The 21,635-nt window shown below is 37.8% G+C and overlaps 1 protein-coding gene across 2 annotated transcripts; it reads right to left on the reverse strand.

Moving 5' to 3' along the window:
* Positions 1-4,675: 4,675 nt before the first annotated feature.
* On the reverse strand, positions 4,676-17,773 carry LOC132015283 (tyrosine-protein phosphatase non-receptor type 20-like). Of its 2 annotated transcripts, XM_059395873.1 has the most exons (5): positions 17,432-17,773; positions 13,400-13,607; positions 10,956-10,963; positions 5,575-5,637; positions 4,676-4,741 (listed from the first exon to the last, which is right to left on the reverse strand). In XM_059395873.1, exons 1-5 carry the CDS (start codon positions 17,771-17,773, stop codon positions 4,676-4,678), a joined length of 687 nt encoding a protein of 228 aa, XP_059251856.1. The 2 variants fall into 2 exon arrangements, with proteins under 2 accessions (XP_059251856.1, XP_059251857.1); XM_059395874.1 differs by lacking the exons at positions 10,956-10,963; positions 13,400-13,607 and having other exon boundaries at positions 17,432-17,626.
* Positions 17,774-21,635: the final 3,862 nt, after the last annotated feature.

The raw sequence follows: 21,635 nt of genomic DNA on the forward strand, positions 1-21,635 counted from the left end.
CACTTTTTAAGTGGACAATCAGCTAACCTCAGCTGCTGTCCTCAAATTAGCCCACCACATTTTCCAATAAATATCTGATGGGTGTTTTGGCTGTTTTGGAATCCATCTGTTTGTAAATAAAATGGGTCCTTCACCAGAGAGTTTGAGAAGCAATGAGGAAGGAAAGATGAGTATTAGGAGGCTGCATGGGCTTCATGAAAGAGGTGGCTTTTTGGCCGAGCCATGAAGAGCAGTCAAAGTAGGAATGAATGCTGACATTCTCCAGGACTCTGCCTTTGGCCTCCATCTCACTTTCTTTGTAGGGGAGCTCATCCACTCCATACTTTCAAGCATTGACTTCAAGGCAAACATTCCTCCAGATCTAGGTCCTCTACTTGGAGGTCCCATAAGCATGACAAATTCAGCACAGTCCCAACCAAAATATTTTCCAAATATTTTGTCACTGCATCCCATGCATTGTTTTTATCTTCATTTATTTCAAAATATTTTCTAATTTCTCTTGTGATTTTTTTTCCTTTGGCTTCAAGTTATTTAGAAGTATGCTGTTTAATTTCTAAATATTTGGGGATTTTAGAAATATCATTATATTATTGAGTTCTAGTTAATTCCATAAACATACTTATATAGTTCCATTCCTATGAATTATATTGAGGCTTGTTTTATGACCCAAAGTATAATCACTCTTGGTCAATGTCTCATATACACGTGAAAAATTTGTACTCTGCTGTACTTTGGTGCAGTGTTCTAGAAATGTCTATTGGGTCAAAATGGTTCATAATGTTATTCAAATCTTTTATATCCTCACTGACTTGTCTGTCTACTTATTCTACCAGTTACTAAGAGAGGAATGGTGAAATCTCCAAATACAATAGGGGAATTGTCTATTTTTCCAGTTTTATCAGTTCTATCAGTTTTTGCTTCATAAATTTTGAAGCTCTGGATTTGAAATACTAAATTTAGCAAACAATAAATTCATAAACATATATGAGTCTGTGGAGTCTCCTTCTTGACTATTTTATTCCGTTGATCCATTTGTATATCCCTGATCCAGAATCACATTGTTTGTATTAACTGTGACTTTAGATAATACTTTAATTATTGCTAAGGCAAACAATCTCTCTTCTCCACAATTACATTTACTTTTTCTTTTTAAAAATGTTTTATTTAAATTCACCTTAGTTAACCTCTTCTTTTTCAAAAATATCTTGGTTCTTTTCATGTATTTACTGTTCATTTAGAATGCGAGCATCAGTGGGTCAAGTTTTTGGTAAGTTAAATCTTAAGTATTTTACAGATTTTTACATCTCCCTGTTGCTCAGAGGCATTTTTCCTATTGAAGATACAGATTTTTCTAATACTATATTTTAATTGCATCTATTATTTCTATGTGGACAAATATACAAACAAAATATCATTTTGTTCTAACTTTCCAATATATTTATACCAGTTATTTCCTTTTGTAGTCTTTCTGCATTGCCTAGATAACTCTAGAGCAAGGCTATAGTGTTAGCAGGAGTTACTGTTTTGCTAATGGGAAGGCTCTAAGTTTTCACTTCCCAATATGATGTTGCTATTAAAAGTTTATAAAAATTGTTCTTTGTCATGTTCAGGTTTCAGATATGATAGTTACATTAGGTATGTTTTAAGGTTCCTTGTAATTCAAATTGTTTCATGATGAAGTCCTTACTTCCTACTTTTTGATTATAGCTGTAGACACAGGGGGTACTCCATGGAGTGGTCCTTCACCCCCACTGAGTGCCACTGACCTACTTAATGAATTCACTCCTTAATGAATACTTTCCAAATCTTCTGCATCAAGACAACATATAAAAAAACTAAATCTTGGGTAAAGGAGATGTGGTATATATATATGATGGAATACTATGCAGCCATCAAAAGAAATGAAATCTTGCCATTTGCTACGATGTGGATGGAACTAGAGGGTATTATGCTGAGCAAAATAAGTCAATCAGAGAAAGACAATTATCATATGCTGTCCCTGATATGAGGAATTTGAGAGGCAACGTGGGGGATTTGGGGGGGTAGGGAAGGAATAAATGAAACAAGATGGGATCAGGAGGGAGACAAAAAATAAGAGACTCTTTATCTCACAAAACAAACTGAGGGTTGCTTGGGGGAGGGGGTTAGGGAGAGGGTGGTTGGGTTATGGACATTGGGGAAGGTATGTGCTATGCTGAGTGCTGTGAAATATGTAAATCTGGCAATTCACAGACCTGTACCCCTGAGGCTAATAATACATTATATGTCAATTAAAAAAATTTTTGAATTAAAAAAAAAAGAAAAGTAAATCTTCCCAGGGATTAAGAAAAAGTAAGTAGGAAATGAAACTGTTTTGTTTTAGGGTTACTTAGGCATTTTCATTTAAGATTTTTCAATAAAAATAAATCACTGAAATGACCTTTGAGTAGTAAATGTAAAGGTAATTGAAAATTCAATAATGTTCTAGATAGATTCAGGGTAAAAAGCCCAAGAAAAAATAAATTACCAAGACTTCTATGAGAATAAAACTTACAATGTTTATTTGTGAAAAGCTTTGGTCCAACATGTAAGTCCATCAAGCACAATGCCACTTTAAATATATGTATTTAAAGTTGAACATTATTAAATGCATATATGTATGCTTTTATCTAAATGATTTAAACCTTCCTCTAAATAAGCATTCATATACTTACAAAGGTGTCAGTGGGAGTTTCATATTCATATCCTTGGCTAAGAATGATTTTTTTTGTTGGTAGGAAACTTAGTATTTCAATTAGTCAAAAGTTTTCAATTTGGAATTCACTTTCCAAAAATGAAATAAAACAAGTACAATAAGTATTTCTATATTGACTTATTTAATTTCTTTGAAAAACTAAAAATTAGTACAGCTATAAAAATAGAGGGCACACATTAAAGAAGAAACATGTTTACCATCAAAATTGTGGCATTTTTCTTTACAAGAACATTTCAAGGCCTAGATAATAAAAATACTTCAGGCAATACATAGTAAGTCTTTTCATTTAAGTAACAGCATAGAACTTTCTCATGAATACTGTTGTACATCATATCTATTATTTTACAATAACAGAGAGAAAATAAAATTTGGGATACAAATATTAAGGGCCAATCATCAAAATGAAATTAATGTTTAGCACAGACTATTATTTATATGAATAATGTAAATAGGTAGAATCATCAATTTGATTTAATATAAAATACATTTCTGGAATATAATTATTTCTAAAATGAAAATTATCAAATTTAATTCAACAAATTCAAATATTCATTCAGCCAAGGGAATAAAATAAGCCTCTTATAAATTCAAGATTTACATTAATATTAGAAATTTTCTCAATATAATACATAGAATATTCTGATCTCCACTGAGTTACACTGTACAAAGACATGTAGCCATTGCTAAATAGCTTATCATCAGGTATAACTGATCACTAAAATTCCTTGACCAAAATATCACTGTAATCGTATGAGGCAAAGTCATATAATAAGATGGATATAATAATGGCCACATCTTTTCAAAAAGAGAATATGGAAGTTTTCCTTTCACAGCTATGAATTTGGTTTTCCAAAGCCTAGTTCCCAAAGCCAACTTTTAAATGTTACAGCAGAGGTGGGGCAGTAATGGAAAGAAATGATTTAATGGAACTCTGAAGAAAAAAATGACTATCATAAGATCTTAGTTTGAGAAATATATCTGGCGTAAGAGATACATAGCCTTATGTAATAATGCTTATATCAAAGTTTATTGGTTAGCTAAAGGGCAAAGACTAAGAGGCAAGTAAAATATAATATGTGCTTTTAACAAAGCAGACTGAGTAATATGTTAAGTGTTAGGGTGGAATAGGAAAGAGCTCAAGCCGGACAAAAATCTCTTCTTGGACTTTCTATATAAACATCTATTTTAGTTTTGGACCGTTCACTAGTGTGCTCATGTGATGGAGCAGGGGAACTCTGCCCACCCATGAAATACTTCCCAAACCAACAGGTCCCTGTGCAGCTGCTCTAGAAAGGCAGCTTGACCTCTGAGGTCTCTGGGCCCCGCCGAGAGTGTGGAACTATGAGAAAATGGAATCCAATTTGTATGGAAGTTTAAGTCATCCTAATTAGTGAACTGAGTTATTCAAATAACAGACTCTAGCTAAACAAATACAGACTCTAGCTAAACAAACAAACAAATAAACAAAACATGGGTTAAGTAACTGTCCTGAAAAGGCCTCTAAGACCTCATGATATGATCTTCCATTTACTGGCCCTGTATTCTCCAGAATAAGGTAAGGGCTTTATAAGGTTCTGGAAATCCTCAGCTCCCTTTAGCTGCCTATGCAAATGAAATCTTAATGAGTACAGTTTAAGTCCATTACTAGGCTCTGTGATCCCGTCAACCAAATAAGCTGCAGTTGTTTCATGCAACTTTTGTTTCATGGGAAAATGTGGGAGTATATTTTGATATTATCTAAGTAAGATTAATGGATAAACACTGTTCACCCCAAACCAAATGATGCTGCCTTCAGGGAGTTGTCAGAGAGAAAGTCAAATGATACAACAAGAAAGCACATGGTACCCGTAAGCAAAGCCTGTCGGCACAGCCAGAAGTGTTCTTTGTGAGAAGACTCCAAGCCACTTGATAATTTGAAATGTGAGGCAACAGAAGTCTTTCTTAATCTAAAGTCAGAAGCTTCTGAAGAACTTCAAGCACAACTTTATAACAAAAGAAATACTGCTCCTATATACATACATATGAAAAATAACAGGATGGTAAGTAGCTGAATACCACTATCCACTTACAGAAAACATACTTGTAATTTTCAACCATAAAGGAAGGTTCCTAAAAAGTGCAAACATTTAGCCAGGAACTTCTTTATGAAAATATGTTATTTTTTTAAATACCAGGAAGAAAAATTATCATAAAACAGTGCTTGGAAACTTACCCTCAACCTCCATCTCCTTATATCTCCCTGGATACATCACATTTAAGCTTTTTTTTTTCTTTAGGTGTAGCCTCAGGTCTCTTGGGCAAACCAACTTCAAATAAAATGCTTCCTATCATTTAACACTGGCCTAAGAACAGGTCAACTTAAAGATTTAGGGGTTGCTGCTTTTCATTACCCATACTCTCTTGATTCCCCCTCCCAAATGATTAATAACTAATCTATAACATCAATGCTATCCCTTTATGACGTGCCAATGACTTTGATAATTTAGTGGCAAGTAAATATCCCAAAACTGTCATCCAGAAACCTATGAATAATTTTAGATATGTTACTTAAATAACACGGCATCATGGATGGACAAGGCATATGTTTGGGCATCAGGACACCAGTTTCCTGCCTGGCTCCTCCACGTGCTATATGAACAGAACCTCACAGAACAGACTTCATTATTCTGAAGGTGAAGTACTTCATCGATAATAACAGAGAAAAATTCATGTCTACCCCAAACAGTGAGAATTCAGTAACATCAAGTAGGTAAAAGAGATTTACAAATTGTAACATGCTATACATGTTAATCTTTATGTTCATTATTCTTTTTATTAGAATTTATGTAGTGAGAGCTTACCTTTGTTTGAATCATGCCGTAACGCTGTTCTCTCATTTGGGTCACTATATTCTTGATGTTGAACTGCAACAGGATGACAGTGATTTTGTATTATTCACATGGGGGAAAACACAAACCCACAGACTGCCAGATGAGTACTCCATAATTCTTCCCAGTTAAAGAGATGTCAAAATTTAACCAGAAAGTTCTCATTTTCAGCTATAAGAAAACATACTATTTAACCTAGTCTAATGGATAAGGAAGACTTTAGGTTAAAGGGGTTTCCAGGAAAAAGCAGGAAGCAATCATTTACAATAAGAAATGCTCTCCAAAAGAAATAACAACAAATTTGCCCATATCCACTTTTCTGTTCTCCAAAGGGAAAACTTAAAGCAGCACTGTGATTCTGGAAAAGTCTGAAGCACAGGATACTTTTTCTGGCCATATAGTAACACAGCTGTTTCTCATCTAAAGAGCCTTCTTGGCTCAAATGGAGACCCTGAGCAACAGTTGGTCTGATACCAGAGTCTGCAACCTGTGCATGGAGACCAGCATACCCAATGTGGTTGCTGAGCTGATGCGGGTCTGCAAGGGACTGTTGTTATTCCACAATAAGATGAGCCCAGAAACTGGTAGTTAAGTGTTTAGAAACTCTTCTGGCCATCTGACAGCAGCATCAAGGAGTATCACCAGCAGAACAGGTTACAGACCAGCTCAAGTGCTGCTAAAGTTGCCTGGAGAGTCAAGTAGTGCAAGCTGAGGACCAGTCATATTCAGCAAGACCACATCAAAACATGAAATTTTAAGGTTTGCTAACTATAACCCCCAAATAGGTGAAAATCAAAGAAAATATAACCATTCCTTTATAACTTTTGGTTTATATAATAATTTAAAATTTTAATTGAGCCATTAAATTTTTATACTAGAATTATAGATATACATATAGTATAATAGCAAAACCCGGAAACTGACATTAGTTTGATCCACGGAGCCTATTCAGGTTTTGCCATTTTTTCAGGCAATCATTTGTGAGATTGTGTGATGCGCTTGTGTATTTTTGTGCAATATTATCCCAAGTGAAGGCTCCGGTAACAGCAACCACAATCAAGATGCAAAACTGTTCCACCACAGGACTTCCTCCTGTTATCCATTAGAACTGCTCATCCAACTCAGTTCCTAACCCTTGGCAACCAGTCATCTGTTCTCCATATTGACTGTTTTGTTACTTCAACAAGATTATATGAATGGAATCACATAATTTCTAAGTTTTTGAGACGTTTTTTCATTTAGCATGATTGCTTTGAAATATATCCAAATTGTGCATATCAATACTTCACTCCTTTTTATTGCTTAGTAGTATTGGATGGTATGGATATATACTGGTTTGTTGAATCATCAGCTTGTGGAAGGACATCTAGGTCAATTCCAGTTTGGGCTATTATGAACAGATCTACCATGAACATTTACATACAGGTTTTTGTGTGAAGGTAGGTTTTCATTTCTCTGGGACAAACACCCAAGAGTGCTATTGCTGGAGTTATATGGTAAATTTAGTTTAGTTTCGTTTTTGTTTGTTTTAAAGAAATTGCAGGGGCACCTGAGTGGCTAAGTTAGCCAAGAAAGCGGCTCTTTATTTTGGCTTAGGTCATGATCCCAGGGTCATGAAACCAAGGCCTGTGTTGGGGACTGCAATGAATGCTTAATATTCTCTCTCTCCCTCTGCCCCTCTCCCCCACACTGCACTTGTGCTTTCTCTCAAAGAAAAGGAAAGGAAAGAAAAGAAAGGAAAGAAAAAGAAAATTGTAAAACTATTTTATACCATTTTATATTCCCACAAGCAACAAATGGTTAATCTCATTTCTTCAACTCGTTTCCTCAACCTTCCCTTGGTGGTGTCATTTTTTATATTTATCTTTCTGATAGATGTCTAGTGATATTTCATCATAGTTTTAATTTCATTTCCCTAAAAGCTAGTGAAGCTGAACATCTTTTAAATGTGGTAATTTGTCATCTTTTTATCCTCTTTGGTGAAATGTCTGTTCATATCTTTTACCAATTTTCTAATTGGCTCCTTTTTTGGTTTCTGTTCTTTACTACTGAGTTTTGAGGATGCTTTCTAAATTCTAAATGTAAAATCTTTGTTGGATATGTTATTTGCAGTTTCCCCAAATCCGTAGCTTGTCTTTTCATTCTCTTCATGGGGTCTTTTACAAACAACTTGTTTGTTGTTGTTGTTGTTGTTGTTGTTTTTTGTTGTTGTTGTTTATATATATATGTAGTTTATTGTGTTCTGTATATAATTTTACACACACCAAACTTATTGAATTCTCTATCATGTGTTAAAATTTTCCAATAAATTATCTTGAGTTTCCCCAGTAATCAACAATGTTTACAAGTAAAAATAATATTACTTTTTCCCCATTTTTAGTGCTCTTATTTTATTCTCCAGTTCAATTATGTTAGCTGATAAATCCAGAACAATATTAAATAATAAGAGAGATAGCTAAAACGAAATGACAGAGACATTGAAAATGAAGGGGTAGAAGATATGATGAATATATGCTGACAAAAAAGGAAGAATGTCTAATCATATTAACATCAGAAAAAAATGGAATATAAGACAACACGAATGTTACAAGGAATAAAAAAGTTCATACATAATGGTATAACAATTATGAACTTTTATTCACCTAACTACCTAACATTAATATATAGAAAAGAAAGCATACTTTAAAAAAATGGAAGCCACAACCAAATGGGGTTTGTTTAATAAATATAATCTGTTAATAAATTCAAAGTTCAGAAGACTATATTTCCTGTTGATGCTGGAAGGGTATTTGACAAACAACTTGTTTTAATTTGCTTTCCCCCTAATATTAGTAATGGCAAGAATGTTCGCTCTCACCACATGTATTATTCAATCTAATACTTAAAGTTCTAGGTAGTTTAACAAGGCCAGAAAAAGAAACAAGAGGCATGCAGGTTGGAAAGGAAGATAAAAAGCTGTCCCTATCTGTAACTAGAATGATGGTCTATGTAGAAAATCCCAAGGAATCTAAAAACAGAACAAAACAGAACCCCCCCAAAACCCTCTTAGATTTAGTGAGTTCAATGAAATCACAGCACAGAAGATCAGCAAAAACACACAAAAACAATCACATTTCTACATACTAACAATGCATATGTGGAAGCTGATAGTAAAAAACACAATCCATTTATAAGTGCTCCAAAGAGGAAATCTAAAAAAACACATATAAGATCTAAACGCTGAAAATGAGAAAATGCTGATGAAAGAAATTAAAGAAGACCTAAATAAATGAAAAGACATGCCATGTTAATGGACTGGAGGATTCAACATAGCAAAGATGTCATGATGTTCTCCCCAAACTGATCTACAGCTTTAAAGAAATTCCTACCAAATCCCTGCAAGCTTTTTTTGTAGATGTAGACAAGCTATTCTAAAACTTATGTGGGAAAGCACAGACTCTGTAAGAGTTAAAACAATTTTGAAAAAGAATAAAGGAATCACTCTTCCTGATGTTAAAACTTACTATATAGATACAGGAATCTATAGAGTAGTATTGGTAGAAGGATAAGACACACAGATCAATGGAACAGAATATACAACCAGAAAATGGCCCACACAAACATGCCCAGTGATTTTTGATGAAGGTGCAAAACAATCTGGTAGAGAGGAAGAACAGCTTGTTCAACAAATGGTGTTAGAAAATTAGACATAATTAGGCAAAAAGGCAAACATAGGCAAAAAAATTTTTAAAAAATAAAGAAAGGAAAAGTAAACCTTACCTTAAACCTCATACCTTATACAAAAATTAACTGAAAATGGATTATGGACTTAAATGTTAAACATAAAACACAGAACGATGAGAAAACAATATAGCAAAAGTTATTTGGGACCTAGGCTAGGTAAGGAGTTCTTAGACTCGAAACCAAAAGTCTGATCCATATGAGGAAATATAACAAAGTGAAATCTCACTGAATTTAAAAACTGTTACTGAAAGCCTATTTTTAAATTTATAATTGAAGATTAGACAATTTATGGAAATGAATTTATATTATTCTTTTTTAATCTTAATTTAAGGATGGTAAAACAAGTTTCACTGCACTGCCTCATCTAGAAAAACACAGCTTTCTGGATGCAGCTATAGTAGTTAACCAAATGATGATAATGGAGGTAAATGCAAAGATATGAAGGCAGAAAGAGTTCACGTTCATTTTATTTGGAACTATAATTCCTTATGCTGAATCTTATAGCCACTATTGACTGTGAATGCTTAAACCACACCTGTCTTAATTGCAATGATGTACTGGCTAACAAAGCAAACAAACTATTAAAATGTATTTTTCATTGTCAAAAAAAAGAAATAAGTTCAAAAGTTCCTTTTGAACACATGTCTTTTTGTTCAAAGACAAAAGAATTATTTAAAAGAATATTACATTTAAAAAACAGAAGCTAATGTTCATTATTTTTCACTTGTAACATTAATGTTCTGCACACTCACAAAATAGCTCTTAGAATTGCTAAGATTACAAACCCATACACAATTACCAGGACAATGAAGAATGGCTATTGAAGATGTCTTGGGAATTTGGGGTAAATATGTGGCAAAAAGGACAGCTAAAGTACCATCTTCTTTTCTTTTCTTTTTCTCCCCCACACTGCACAGGCAGGCCCCTTCAGTGCTCACAGCCCACCTATGACGAGGTCAGGCAATGGTTCAGGGCTGTGTACTCCTCTGGCAGGTGCACGAGGAGAGACCCACAGAAAGTACCATTTTCTAATGACATGACAGCTTGACAAAGTCAGGGATGGGCTAAGGGTATGTATTGGTACCAACTTATGAAGCAAATGCAAGTATCAAGGTGTTTGGCACTGCAGCTTAATGGATACCGAGATGTGGCTAACGGTGATTCTTTCAGCATGCGTGTTATTTGAACATGAAGTGTTAAGAAGGAAGAATTCTTCCTTTTTTCCATTGGATTATTGACAAACAACTAGCTCTAAACTGTGCAGAAATGCAAAGTATTACACTGTAACCTGATGTGATTTGGAGCTTGAGCTTTGTGTAGAATTATGTTCTGGTCGCAGAGCTGCAAGGGTAAGAAAGCCATATGAGGTATTACACAGATCAGGGAACTGGTGCCCAGAGATAAATCACACTGCTTCATCAAGAGACTCTTACTACGAAGAACAGAAACAAAAACAAACAAAAATACAAACCCCTGCCGGGTAAACTGGACAGGGTGCACAGTGGTGTTGCAAGAATTTTTCATTATGAAAAGGCTAATGTACTAAATTCTGGACTATTCACTTCATTATGTGATAATACAATAACTAAGACTGTTGGAGGAGAAAGGTCGATCAAGAATGTTCCAACTACAGAGCAATCTCAGTGTTTCTGCAAGGCAAGAGCCCGTTTGCTCCCAACATTTTATGGATTATTAAGCAAATTATTATTAATTAATTATTAATTAATTATTATTAATGCAAATGGTGATGCAAGTGGTGATGCAACATGGGGGCTTAAGTGGGTAGGAGAAGAATCAATGAAACAAGATGGGATTGGGAGGGAGACAAACCATAAGTGACTCTTAATCTCACAAAACAAACTGAGGGTTGCTGGGGGGAGGGGGTTTGGGAGAACAGGGTGGGATTATGGACATTGGGGAGGGTATGTGCTTTGGTGAGTGCTGTGAAGTGTATAAACCTGGTAATTCACAGACCTGTACCCCTGGGGATAAAAATATATGTTTATAAAAAATAAAAAATTTTAAAAAAATGCAAATGGTTATAGAAATACAATTAAAAAAGAAATAAATGGTTACATATCCTCAGCTTTTCATATCCTTTGGAGTTATAATTGATCAAGGCATCTTACGACATTACAGGTCACAACTGTGCAGCCTCACACAGCTCGTACGCAGCTTGCTGCATGTATGACATGGCATGAGAGTTCCACAACACACAAACTGGTCTATCCCCTGTTCACTAAGACCAGTCCCCCTCACTGGTCACGCTCTTGGATGTCACAGCAATACAGCCAACTGCTTTGAAGTTTCTAAATGCTTACTCTCAATTTCTAGGAAAGTCTGGACAAAATTTCTGAAAAGAGTAGAAAGGGGCATCAGTGAGAACATTTGACGGTTCAAGGTTCTGTGGAAAGCCAATAAGGAAAGAGAATTACTCTGTCAAATTGCAAAATGTATCATTATTTTATGTTTCACTAAGAAAAACACTGTCAATTAAACCTGACTCATTATAAAACACATTCTGAATTGAAAGAAGATAAAATGTGGGAGAAAACAGTGCTCCTTAGGATCATGAAGTATAATATGTACAGGTTTTACAGTTTCTACAAGGAAAATAAAATAAGGACAACCATAAACCAATTATTTAAGAAATTATAATGGGAAATATATAAAAGAAAATCATACTAACAAATTTCTGCTAAAAGGATCAAACAACATTAGTTATGGGAATGGGTAATATCAGAATTATACTACTTAAAATTTCAGCACTTTTTTAGCACATTGGTCTTTTTTTGGTTGGAGGAGAGTGGAAAGGACTGTCTAGTTTATATTCATTCTCTGAGTTTGCTTTGAAAAACCATTCCTCTCTCACTCTCAGCCTTACAGTCTGGAGTAGTCCTGACCGGCCCAAACAGACCAGCATCTCCCACAGCGGTTAAGTCAGGCAAGGGGCTAAAACTTGGAAGCAGCTGAAATGCTGGGAGATACTGGCTCAAGTTTCTGACAAAAAGAAATTTCCTCTGTCCTCCAAGGAGTTACGGGGAAAGGCCATTTTCCCACCCTCCGGAATAATATGGCCTGAGGATGGTGAGTTCTGGAACCAAAACAGCCATTCTGCTGCCAAGGGAGAGAGCCTCCCACAGTCAGGGTTTAACTAGGTAGTGAAGGCCCTGATGGAACTGAGATTTAGTTTTTGTGACGATAATCTAACTGCAGAATTTGTCTGGCAGGACAAACGCCTACTAGCCCGCTTTGTCATGCCAGAGGTATGGTTGTTTTCCATTCCTTGTGGTCCTGGTGGTAAGAGCCACTCCCCGCCTCCCACCCCGGGGCCTGCTAATAAACAGGCCCTTTGCACTTCCACAGTGCAGGAAAAACAGCTCAGTGAGTCAGCCTTTCTGGCCACAAATCTCAGGTCACGTTCCCTAAGCAGTTTAATCAACAGTAGAGGTAACAGGATAATTAATATGTGTCTAATTCTTGGGTCTATCTCTCAGTTGGTTCCAAATTCGGAAAGAAAGCAAAGAATTGTTAATGATGAACTCAAACCCAAAAATATTATCCTTATTTTACGTAAGAGAAAACTGGGTTTCCAAGAGGATGAGCAATGTGCTCAATATCACCAAAATCTAAAGTATGAAGCAAAATTGGCAGTCCAAGCTAGGGATCTCTCATTAAAACCCTAAAGTCCACATTTTTTCCAGTGTGCTCATGTGCATGCATTTCTGTTCATTAGGAACAGGCATGTACTTCATCAACATTCTTTAACAAGATTTAAAAACCTTAGGTGTGGGAAGAGGGGAGGAAAGGGAAGTTAAGTCACATTCACTGTGCCTCTACTGTGCCTCTACACTGTCCCATGTCCTCTGTGTGCTTTCTGTACTGTCATCATCACAGCCACCTCCAGGAACCTGCAGCACTGAATTGAGAAGCAGGTCCCCAAAGTTCACAGGCTTTCTCTTTACTGAGTTCTCCTGAAGGCCCAATCTGTCTCTAGGTACTAGAAGGCTGTTACAAGCAGAATGTTTACTAACAGCATCAGTTATCTGTTTAATTCACACACTTACTGGAAAGCTCTTTTCAATGGCACAGAACACAACATCCACACAGAGGAACACCCCCGTCCGGCCCACGCCAGCACTGCAGTGAACAACGATAGGTCCTGTAAGGTGGCTCTTCCTCACATAACGCACGTACTTTATGAAGCCATCTACCGAGGCAGGAGTGCCATGGTCTGGCCAGTTGGTGAACTGCAAGTGTTTTACAAAGTGACTACTTCCTGTCTGTGGAGAGAGAAGGGGATGGAGAAGAAGGGAGGGAGGGAGGAGGAAGGAGAAGAGAGAGATTTATCAACTTCGTATATTAAAGATCTAAATTGAATTTTTAATATACTACTACTGCTACTACCACCACAGCTACTACTACTAAAGGCTCTGTGGTCATACAATAATGAAAATCACACTATGAAGAGGCAGCACGATTTAAGCACTCACGATGTGCGGGGTATGCTAGAGACTTCACATGCATTCTTTCATTTAATCCTCATGCCAACTCTGGGAAGTAGGTACTGCTTCATCCCCATTTTACAAATGAAAAAGTAAGGATTAGGGTGATTGGGAGATACATGTTAGGTCAGAAAGCTCACGTGTTTAGAGCTGGGACTATACTGCAGGCCTCCTGAATTCAAATCTACCATCTTTGTTCTGGACCATGGTACTGCCGAAAAACCAAGAACCTACGAAACTCAGAGTGAAAGATGGGCTAACACATTAATAAAAGCGTTCTATCTTAGCTTAAATATTATGATATTAAATTTAAAGGTAGGTGCTGCCAAGTTGCTTGACCGGCAGGGCCCTAACCTCTTCTGCTGATGAGGACAGGGTACGTGATGACCAAGTGAGTGGACTGAGCCCCCACTTTTGTGCTGAGACCCCTAGAAACACAGTCATGAAACTCCTCAGAGTTGACAGATAAAGGACTTTGAGTTTACCAATCATCCCTTCCAAAGTGGGAGCCTTTCCCAGTGTGAAGCCCTCATTTTACTTCACTGGGAACCCTTGTGGGAAATCTCAGGATGGGCCTCTTGCTCCTCCCCTGCTTCTCCCTAATGCACACATTTTTCCTGAGTTCCAAACAGAAATAAGTTTTCCTAAGTCCCAAATAGAAAACTCAAGTTTGACACACTGGTGCATGAAATTGAATGATGCCAACACCCCTTGCAAAGCTTGTGAAGGCACCAAGTTGAGGATAGCTCTAAACCCTACCGTGCGTGTTTCAGGGCTTAAATCTCTTCTGCCACTGGTGACCACTAAGAATGTGCATAAAGGTAGTCCTCACCACTTTCCTGACCGAATACCATTCAGACAGAAATCCTGATGCAGACTCTTCAAACATGAACCCCATGGTTCTGAAGCCTGTGGGCCTCAGACCAAAGGCCACCAACCCCTTGCCAAGTCTCCACAGATGGACCCTAGCTTTTTCGTCCTTGCAAACAGATCATTCCTCTGTGCCTCCCATCTGCCTATACTCTTCAAGCAGGCTGTCTTTCTTCTGCCATAATATGTGCCTCACCAGTCAGCTGGAACTTCCTTTCCCACTAGACCATAAGCACTCTAAGAGCTGAGACTGTGTGTGTGTTCTGTCTCTGGCACCTGGGACAACACCTGGTTAACATGGGAGGGAATCAGCAAGTCCTGGGGGACTGAAGGCTGAGGTGAGTTTCCAGGTGCACAACCAAGCGCAAGAGCTAGCACACAGCCAGCAAGCATCAGCCATCATTCTTGGCCCCTCTGGTTACCACCTATGTGCAGATCCTCCTCATACTTTTCAATTCCATCTTTCCCTCCCACCCTACTCCTTTAACTTGTCAGCCTCTCCCCTTGCACACAGGTGCCCCATCTCCTAGTAAACTCTTTGAAATCCTCTTCATTTCCCTAAATGCTTCCTCCATTTCCTTCCTTGCCTCACAGCACTTCTTTCTCTGCAGCCTCTCCCCCACACTAACCCCGCCATGGAGGCCACCTATTCTCCCGTCTCCAGGTCCCACAGAGCATAGAGATTAGGTTGGGTACTCCTTGCTGCCCATTCCTGTTTCCAATCCACCATTTCTTCTTGTGAAAAACCCCACTCCCTTTTGAGTCTCATACCCTTTAGCTTCATACCTTCACCCTCTCATTGCTATGACCCAATGGCTTTAGCCTCCAGTCCATCTGCCACATTTACTGAAGACCCTGACCTTCCCTCTCCCACATGCTCTGACATCATCCAGGGCAAACCTGAAGTCTCAACAGCCCAACGGACACTCTAACCTCAGAGCATTTATATTTCTCTCTTGCAAAGGAGACTACTCGTTTCTTCTACTCCTCACAGTGATGGTCACTCCCTGAACTTATCATTACCTATAATGTCCAGTATCAAAAATTTTCCAGTTTTTAAACTCCAACATCAGTTTCTGACCAGAAGATCATCTGCTACCACTTCATTTGTGCCTCACTCCTACTCCAACAACAAGGTGACCAAATGGAGTTCCTCTGTCCTTTATGTCCTCCACTTGCTCTTACTTGACTGGCTTGTGGTTCCATTTGTGGCCCTAAATTTAGACTTCATGGCTGATTATCTGAGTCATGTTCCCACCAAACCGTTAACACCCTTCATCCTTTGAATCTTACCACACGTAGTGGACAACATCTGGGTCAGTTCCATAACCTGTGCTCAGGAATCCCATAGTTAGGCTGCTGGGAAGAAAATAATCATGTAGGTATATATTTTATTGCTATTGAAAATTTATGGGTTCCAACTTCAGCACTTCCAGCAACCTTTTTCTTAGTTATTGTCTGGACTCCAATCAACTTCTTTGGTGATGACTCATCACTCTTATCAGACTTCTTGTTTAACTCTCATCCCCTTCATTCCTCTCAAACACATGTATCACCTACTTGCTAATTAAATCCACTTAAAGCAATGGAATTCATCACTTTCTCCTATAAACCATTCCTTTTATATTTTTTGAATCTTTTAAAGCAAGAAATTTATGAGTTTTAGATTTTAGAAATCATCAATTCCCAAGAGAACTTTCTACAATGATGCAAATGTTCTGAATCTGTGCTGCCCAATATGATAGCCACTAGTGACATGTAACTAAACACTAGAAATATGGCTACTGTGAGACACTGAATTAAATTTAAGCTTAAATAGCCACATGTAGCTATTGTATTGGATAGCTTAATTTTGACTGCTCATAAAAAAAAAAAGTTACGAGTCATAAGCCACATATAAGTCAGCCACTCTGATATGAAAAAACACCAAAGTCTCTGCTTTTCATCTCAATACCAACAGCCCTGACTGATCATGGCACCTGCTTATTGAAATTCTTCAATATCTCCTAATTATCTTCATAAAGAAGTTTGTGCTCCTTAGCCAACATCCAAGATATTTCATGTTCTGACTGCTCCCTGCTTACTTTCTATAGCCTCATCTCACCTCTCATTATTCCTTGGCATTAAACTTTTACCTTCCTGAAACACTTAATTGCCTGCAATCCTCTATATATACCCCCATGCTATTTTAGATCTTGATTACCTACTTTTTCTTTCCATCTTTTTCATTTGAGTAGTTCTCAATCCATATGTTCCCTCCTCTAGCAAACCTTCCTCCAAGCCATACATGAAGCTACGTACTTCCCTTCCAGGCCTTCAAAGCACCCCTCATTACCAAGGAGCACAGTAACTGAAAGTATCAGTAAGCATACCCAAGTCTCCAATAATCAGTACGGCTGTGATTGTACCTGACACAGTGGTTAGAAATATACCTTTAAGACTCCATACACCTCTGTCACACTCAACAGAAGCAGCCAAAGGACATCCCAGGATTAGGCAACTTCCAATACTGTTGCTCCCTGCCCCACCTCCCCTGTTTAGGTTTTTCATCTCTCCAGTCAGTTTGGTTAAGAAGCAGACACAGTGGTGTCTTAGTTTCTGGTATCAGGGAGCATTAAAAACAAGTTACTCAAAAAAGTATCCCCAATCTATAACACATCCTAATCCTATCTTCTCATCCTGACAGGTGGCTTATCTTAATATCTCTCCTACTGATTTTTTTTTAAACTTACAGACTTCTTCACAACTTGAAGTATTCGGATGATGAAATATTGAAGTATCTGATAGTTCTCCAGGAAGATGCGACAATTTTTCAGTTCCATAGGCTTCTTCATAGAAATGGGCCAGTAATGGTGGCATTTGATAATTCCACCTTCTATCTCTCTGGTTATCATAACAATAACATTAGAGTTATTCTCTAAAACCATTTGCCAAAAGTCATCTGTGGTACTTGGCAGTGGTCCTTGTGAAGCAATATAAAAATACTCTTCTCCAGAATTGACTATTCTAATATAGCTAGCATTGATGTAGTCCTTGTTTTCTCCAAGAGGAACACGTGTTGAATCATCTGTCATAAAAACAGAAATATCTGGTAGCTAAAGGAAAAGTAGGAGATATAATACACCCAGATTCATGAATGTATTTCATACTGGTAAATCCATTTCTCTCTTTGACCAGGATACAAGATGGTGTAAGAGGAGTTATATGAGTCCATGAATTTAAATTCTTCCCCCTCCCCCAAACCTGTTAGCATGACCTACAAAATACACAATGAGGAATGTTTTTTGTTTTTATCTGCTTCTCCGAAACAGAGATAGATGCCATCAGTGTCCAGACACTTTGGAAGATTTCTGTTAGGTATCGCATAGGTAGGATTAAACCAAGGGAGTTACCTACTAGTCTGCAAATGAACACAGCGAAGGAGGAACCCTGTCTGAGGGAGTAAGTGAATGCAATTCTCCTACAAATCCAGAGAACCTGAAAGCCCAGAGCCGTAGGGGCCAGCAAAACAAACAAGCAAACAAACTATGATAGTTGGTCAGTTGCAGACCCAAGGATTAATGGAGTTCTACCAATGTCCCTAGTACATGGCAGCCAACTTTTATGTCCATCCTCACCATTCACTAGGTGAAGCAGCATGCTAATCAAAGTAAAGATATTGTGGCAAAATGGTGCTATGAAGGGATTTGGTCCAAGTAACATGGAACTCACCTAACATGGACTCTTGCAACAAATATGAAAGAGGAATCCCACTACTTGGCCTACTCATAAATATCACTTGGCCCAGAGCTCTTTTTTCATTCTATATAGACAGATGGATCTCTGGCTTGACCACTGCTTCTACACAGACAATAAATGCCCTCAGTGAAGGATGGACCTTCCCTACCATGCAGTAGTCTCACCAGTAGCCCCGCTCTATTGCTCAAGGGTCTTGTGGACCACTTATCTGGCCAACAGAGTATGTCCAAGGTAACTAAACAGGGCCTTACATAGTTTCTGACAGAACTCTTCTCAGATTCCAACACAGCAAATGTAAACTTTTCCTTGTAAATATGAACAAATTGGAAATACAATCACTAGATATATAAAGATAGCCAGTTCCTCACAAAAAGAGACAATTTTTAAAAATCATATCAAATGTTTTCCTTTCTATAAGAGGGAGGAATACTTTAAAAAACTCCTATATTTATTTAAAACAAAATCTGAAAGAATATTATTATTTAAAAGAATAACATACATCTATGGTTACTGACATGTTATATTATTAAATTATAAAAGAGGTAACAAAAGTATTACAGTGAGATCTTTCACATGTATGTATGTACACATATATAGACATATATACAAATACATCATATACAAACATATAATAATAAACCTGTCACGTATTGGCTGATGACAAAATGTGAAAATAAATAAAAAAATAAATAAAATAGTGGCTATTTTATAATCTAAATTTTTATAGTGAACATATACTACTTTATAGCAGAAAGCATTTTTTATTTTTAAAAAAGAGGTTAAATGTGTGAAAATTAAACAATCTAAAATAATAACAGCTTGCTTTCAAATAAAAATCACAATCACTCAATTGGACATGGGGAGTTAGAGAGGAGAAGGGAGTTGGGGGAAATTGGAAGGGGAGGTGAATCATGAGAGACTATGGACTCTGAAAAGCAATCTGAGGGGTTTGAAGTGGCAGGGGGTGGGAGGTTGGGGTACCAGGTAGTGGGTATTATAGAGGGCACGGATTGCATGGAGCACTGGGTGTGGTGAAAAAATAATGAATACTGTTATGCTGAAAATAAATTTTAAAAAGAAACTTCTGAAGTGAGTAGTGAATGGAAAAAAAAAGTCAGTGATTTAGAAAACTGGCTCAAGGAATTTTTCCATAACTCAGGAAAAAAGACAAAAAACATGATGACAATATTAAAATGTTAAAGCATACAGAGCATGTAAAGAAAATACATAAAGGAATTTCAGAAGCAAACTATGGAATACACAGCAGGAAAGAAAGAACTCAAGCGATCATAGGAGAAATGTTCCCCCAAGAGGAGAGATGACTGTAGAATTTAATGCAAACATCCACTCCAGGTCCAGGCAACATGTATGCGCTCTGCAAATATCACCCATCTGAACTTCAAAACAATCTTTTGAATGAAGTACATTATTCATTCTTTTCAGAGAAGAAATCCTTACTCAAAGTGGCTAATAATTTGTTCTGTATAATGCAGCAATTCTTCTAGACTTCATGGTCCACAAGTAAGTCCCTGATCTGCTACCCCTCAAGGAAGACCAAGTTTGTGGATGGAAAGACCACATCAAAAGCCAAACAAAATTACTGAAGACAGCCACTAAGACCACAAGACTAGCAGAGCATAAGGTCACAGACACAGGAAGCAAAACTTTGCTACTGGATCACTAGAGGTCTCTGGGAGTCATACCACTCCCAGTTCTGGGCCTCGTTCCTGAATCCTGGCTATGGCAGAAATCGCAACATAAACTGGGTGCTAATCTGGAGCATATGCAAGCTTCCAGCCCTCTGAGGTGCTGCCACCTAGCTGGCACTCAAAAAGCCATTTCACTGCCCTATCAAGCCAGCTGTTTCAGAAGGATGAGGAATATGTTGAGACCAGTGAATTCCACAAGCATGTGCCCACTGCCACAAACCATTTGACTTAAGGTGAGCTCCTTGGACAGAAGAATGCTATGTGGACTACCATGATGTTAGATAAGGCATTCTGCGTGTCCATGGATGGCAGATTTGGTAGAAGTACTACATGGAGGGAAGGCAAATCCATATAGTATCTATTCTGTAAGAAAAGCACTAAAAAAAGCACTGTTCCTTCTGTGATAGAAGTGTAATCAACCTGTCATCAGGTATTGGCTGAACACCCTGGGAAGCGGTGTCATGTTGGGGCCTCGGTTTTGAGATCTGTAGTGGGCAAACTGGACACTCAACAGTGATCATAACAAGGTCTGCCTTGGTGACTAGAAGTTCACGTTGCTGAGTCTATTCATAACTTCTATTCCCACCATCATTTCCACTTTGTTCATGAATCCATTGGGTAACGATGGGATTGGCTGAGAAAGAGACTGACTGGTATGCACAGAATGCGTCATTCTATCCACCTGATTATTAAAATTCTCTCCTTAAGTAACCTTTCAATGAACACTTACATATCACACAAATATGTTCATGGTTTTTGCCCATTCAGAGAGGTCTATCTACACATCTCTTCCTCAGATCTCCTTATAACCAACCTTCCAATCATGTTCCTTCCAAGTCACTGACCATCCAGCAAAGCCACTGGCCACAGTCCCTGGATTGGTACAGATTTGTACCTCTGCCCATTGCACCTAAGCAAAATGGACAACCAAGTATACTGCTAAAAGTTCTACCATTTGGAAATATTTCCTTTCATCACTGTCTTTCAAGGATGTCCCCTCCAAAAAGGCTATAGTGTTGCTGCTGTCTACTTATAGGTGGTGTCTCCATGTGGTGCAGAACCATCTGTAAACCACATTCTAGTTGTCTCTTCCTTGGTCAACTAATTATAGGGAATTCCTCATGAGGCCGCAGATGTAGACTGGAAGAGAATAGGTAATGTAAGAGAAATGGGGACCGTGGTGGACATTTTGCCTCCTTCATCTAACTTGTTCCTGGCTTCAACACCTGCCCAAACCCAATCTTGTATATACCACTTCGATTTGATGATGGAATGCTGCTGTGCACGCTCTACTTTCCAGTTTGATGGTCTGTGGTTAAGTGTTCAGTCTCTACAAATATGCCACAGCAAGGCAAAAACTGTTCCTTAAAACAAGAGTAGTTATACAGAGACTGGCAGGCCTTTGTTCTAAAGGCCCATGGCCTGAGCTGAGATTCACCTGTAGGGGCCTATCACAGGCTTCAAACAGTATCCCTAGCTGCCCCTGCCA

Source organism: Mustela nigripes, chromosome 4 (genome assembly GCF_022355385.1).
Source record: "Mustela nigripes isolate SB6536 chromosome 4, MUSNIG.SB6536, whole genome shotgun sequence".
NCBI lineage: Eukaryota > Metazoa > Chordata > Mammalia > Carnivora > Mustelidae > Mustela > Mustela nigripes.

What these genes read in the sequence shown, in the direction of transcription:
- LOC132015283 (XM_059395873.1), bottom strand. Translation starts at nt 17,773, where the DNA reads ATGACAGATGATTCAACACGTGTTCCTCTTGGAGAAAACAAGGACTAC. An exon ending in TTCAAGTTGTGAAGAAGTCT is followed by an intron (nt 13,608 to 17,431) that starts GTAAGTTTAAAA and finishes CTCTCTCCACAG; the next exon opens with ACAGGAAGTAGTCACTTTGT. An exon ending in ACGGCATGATTCAAACAAAG is followed by an intron (nt 4,742 to 5,574) that starts GTAAGCTCTCAC and finishes GTATGTATATAG; the next exon opens with GAGCAGTATTTCTTTTGTTA.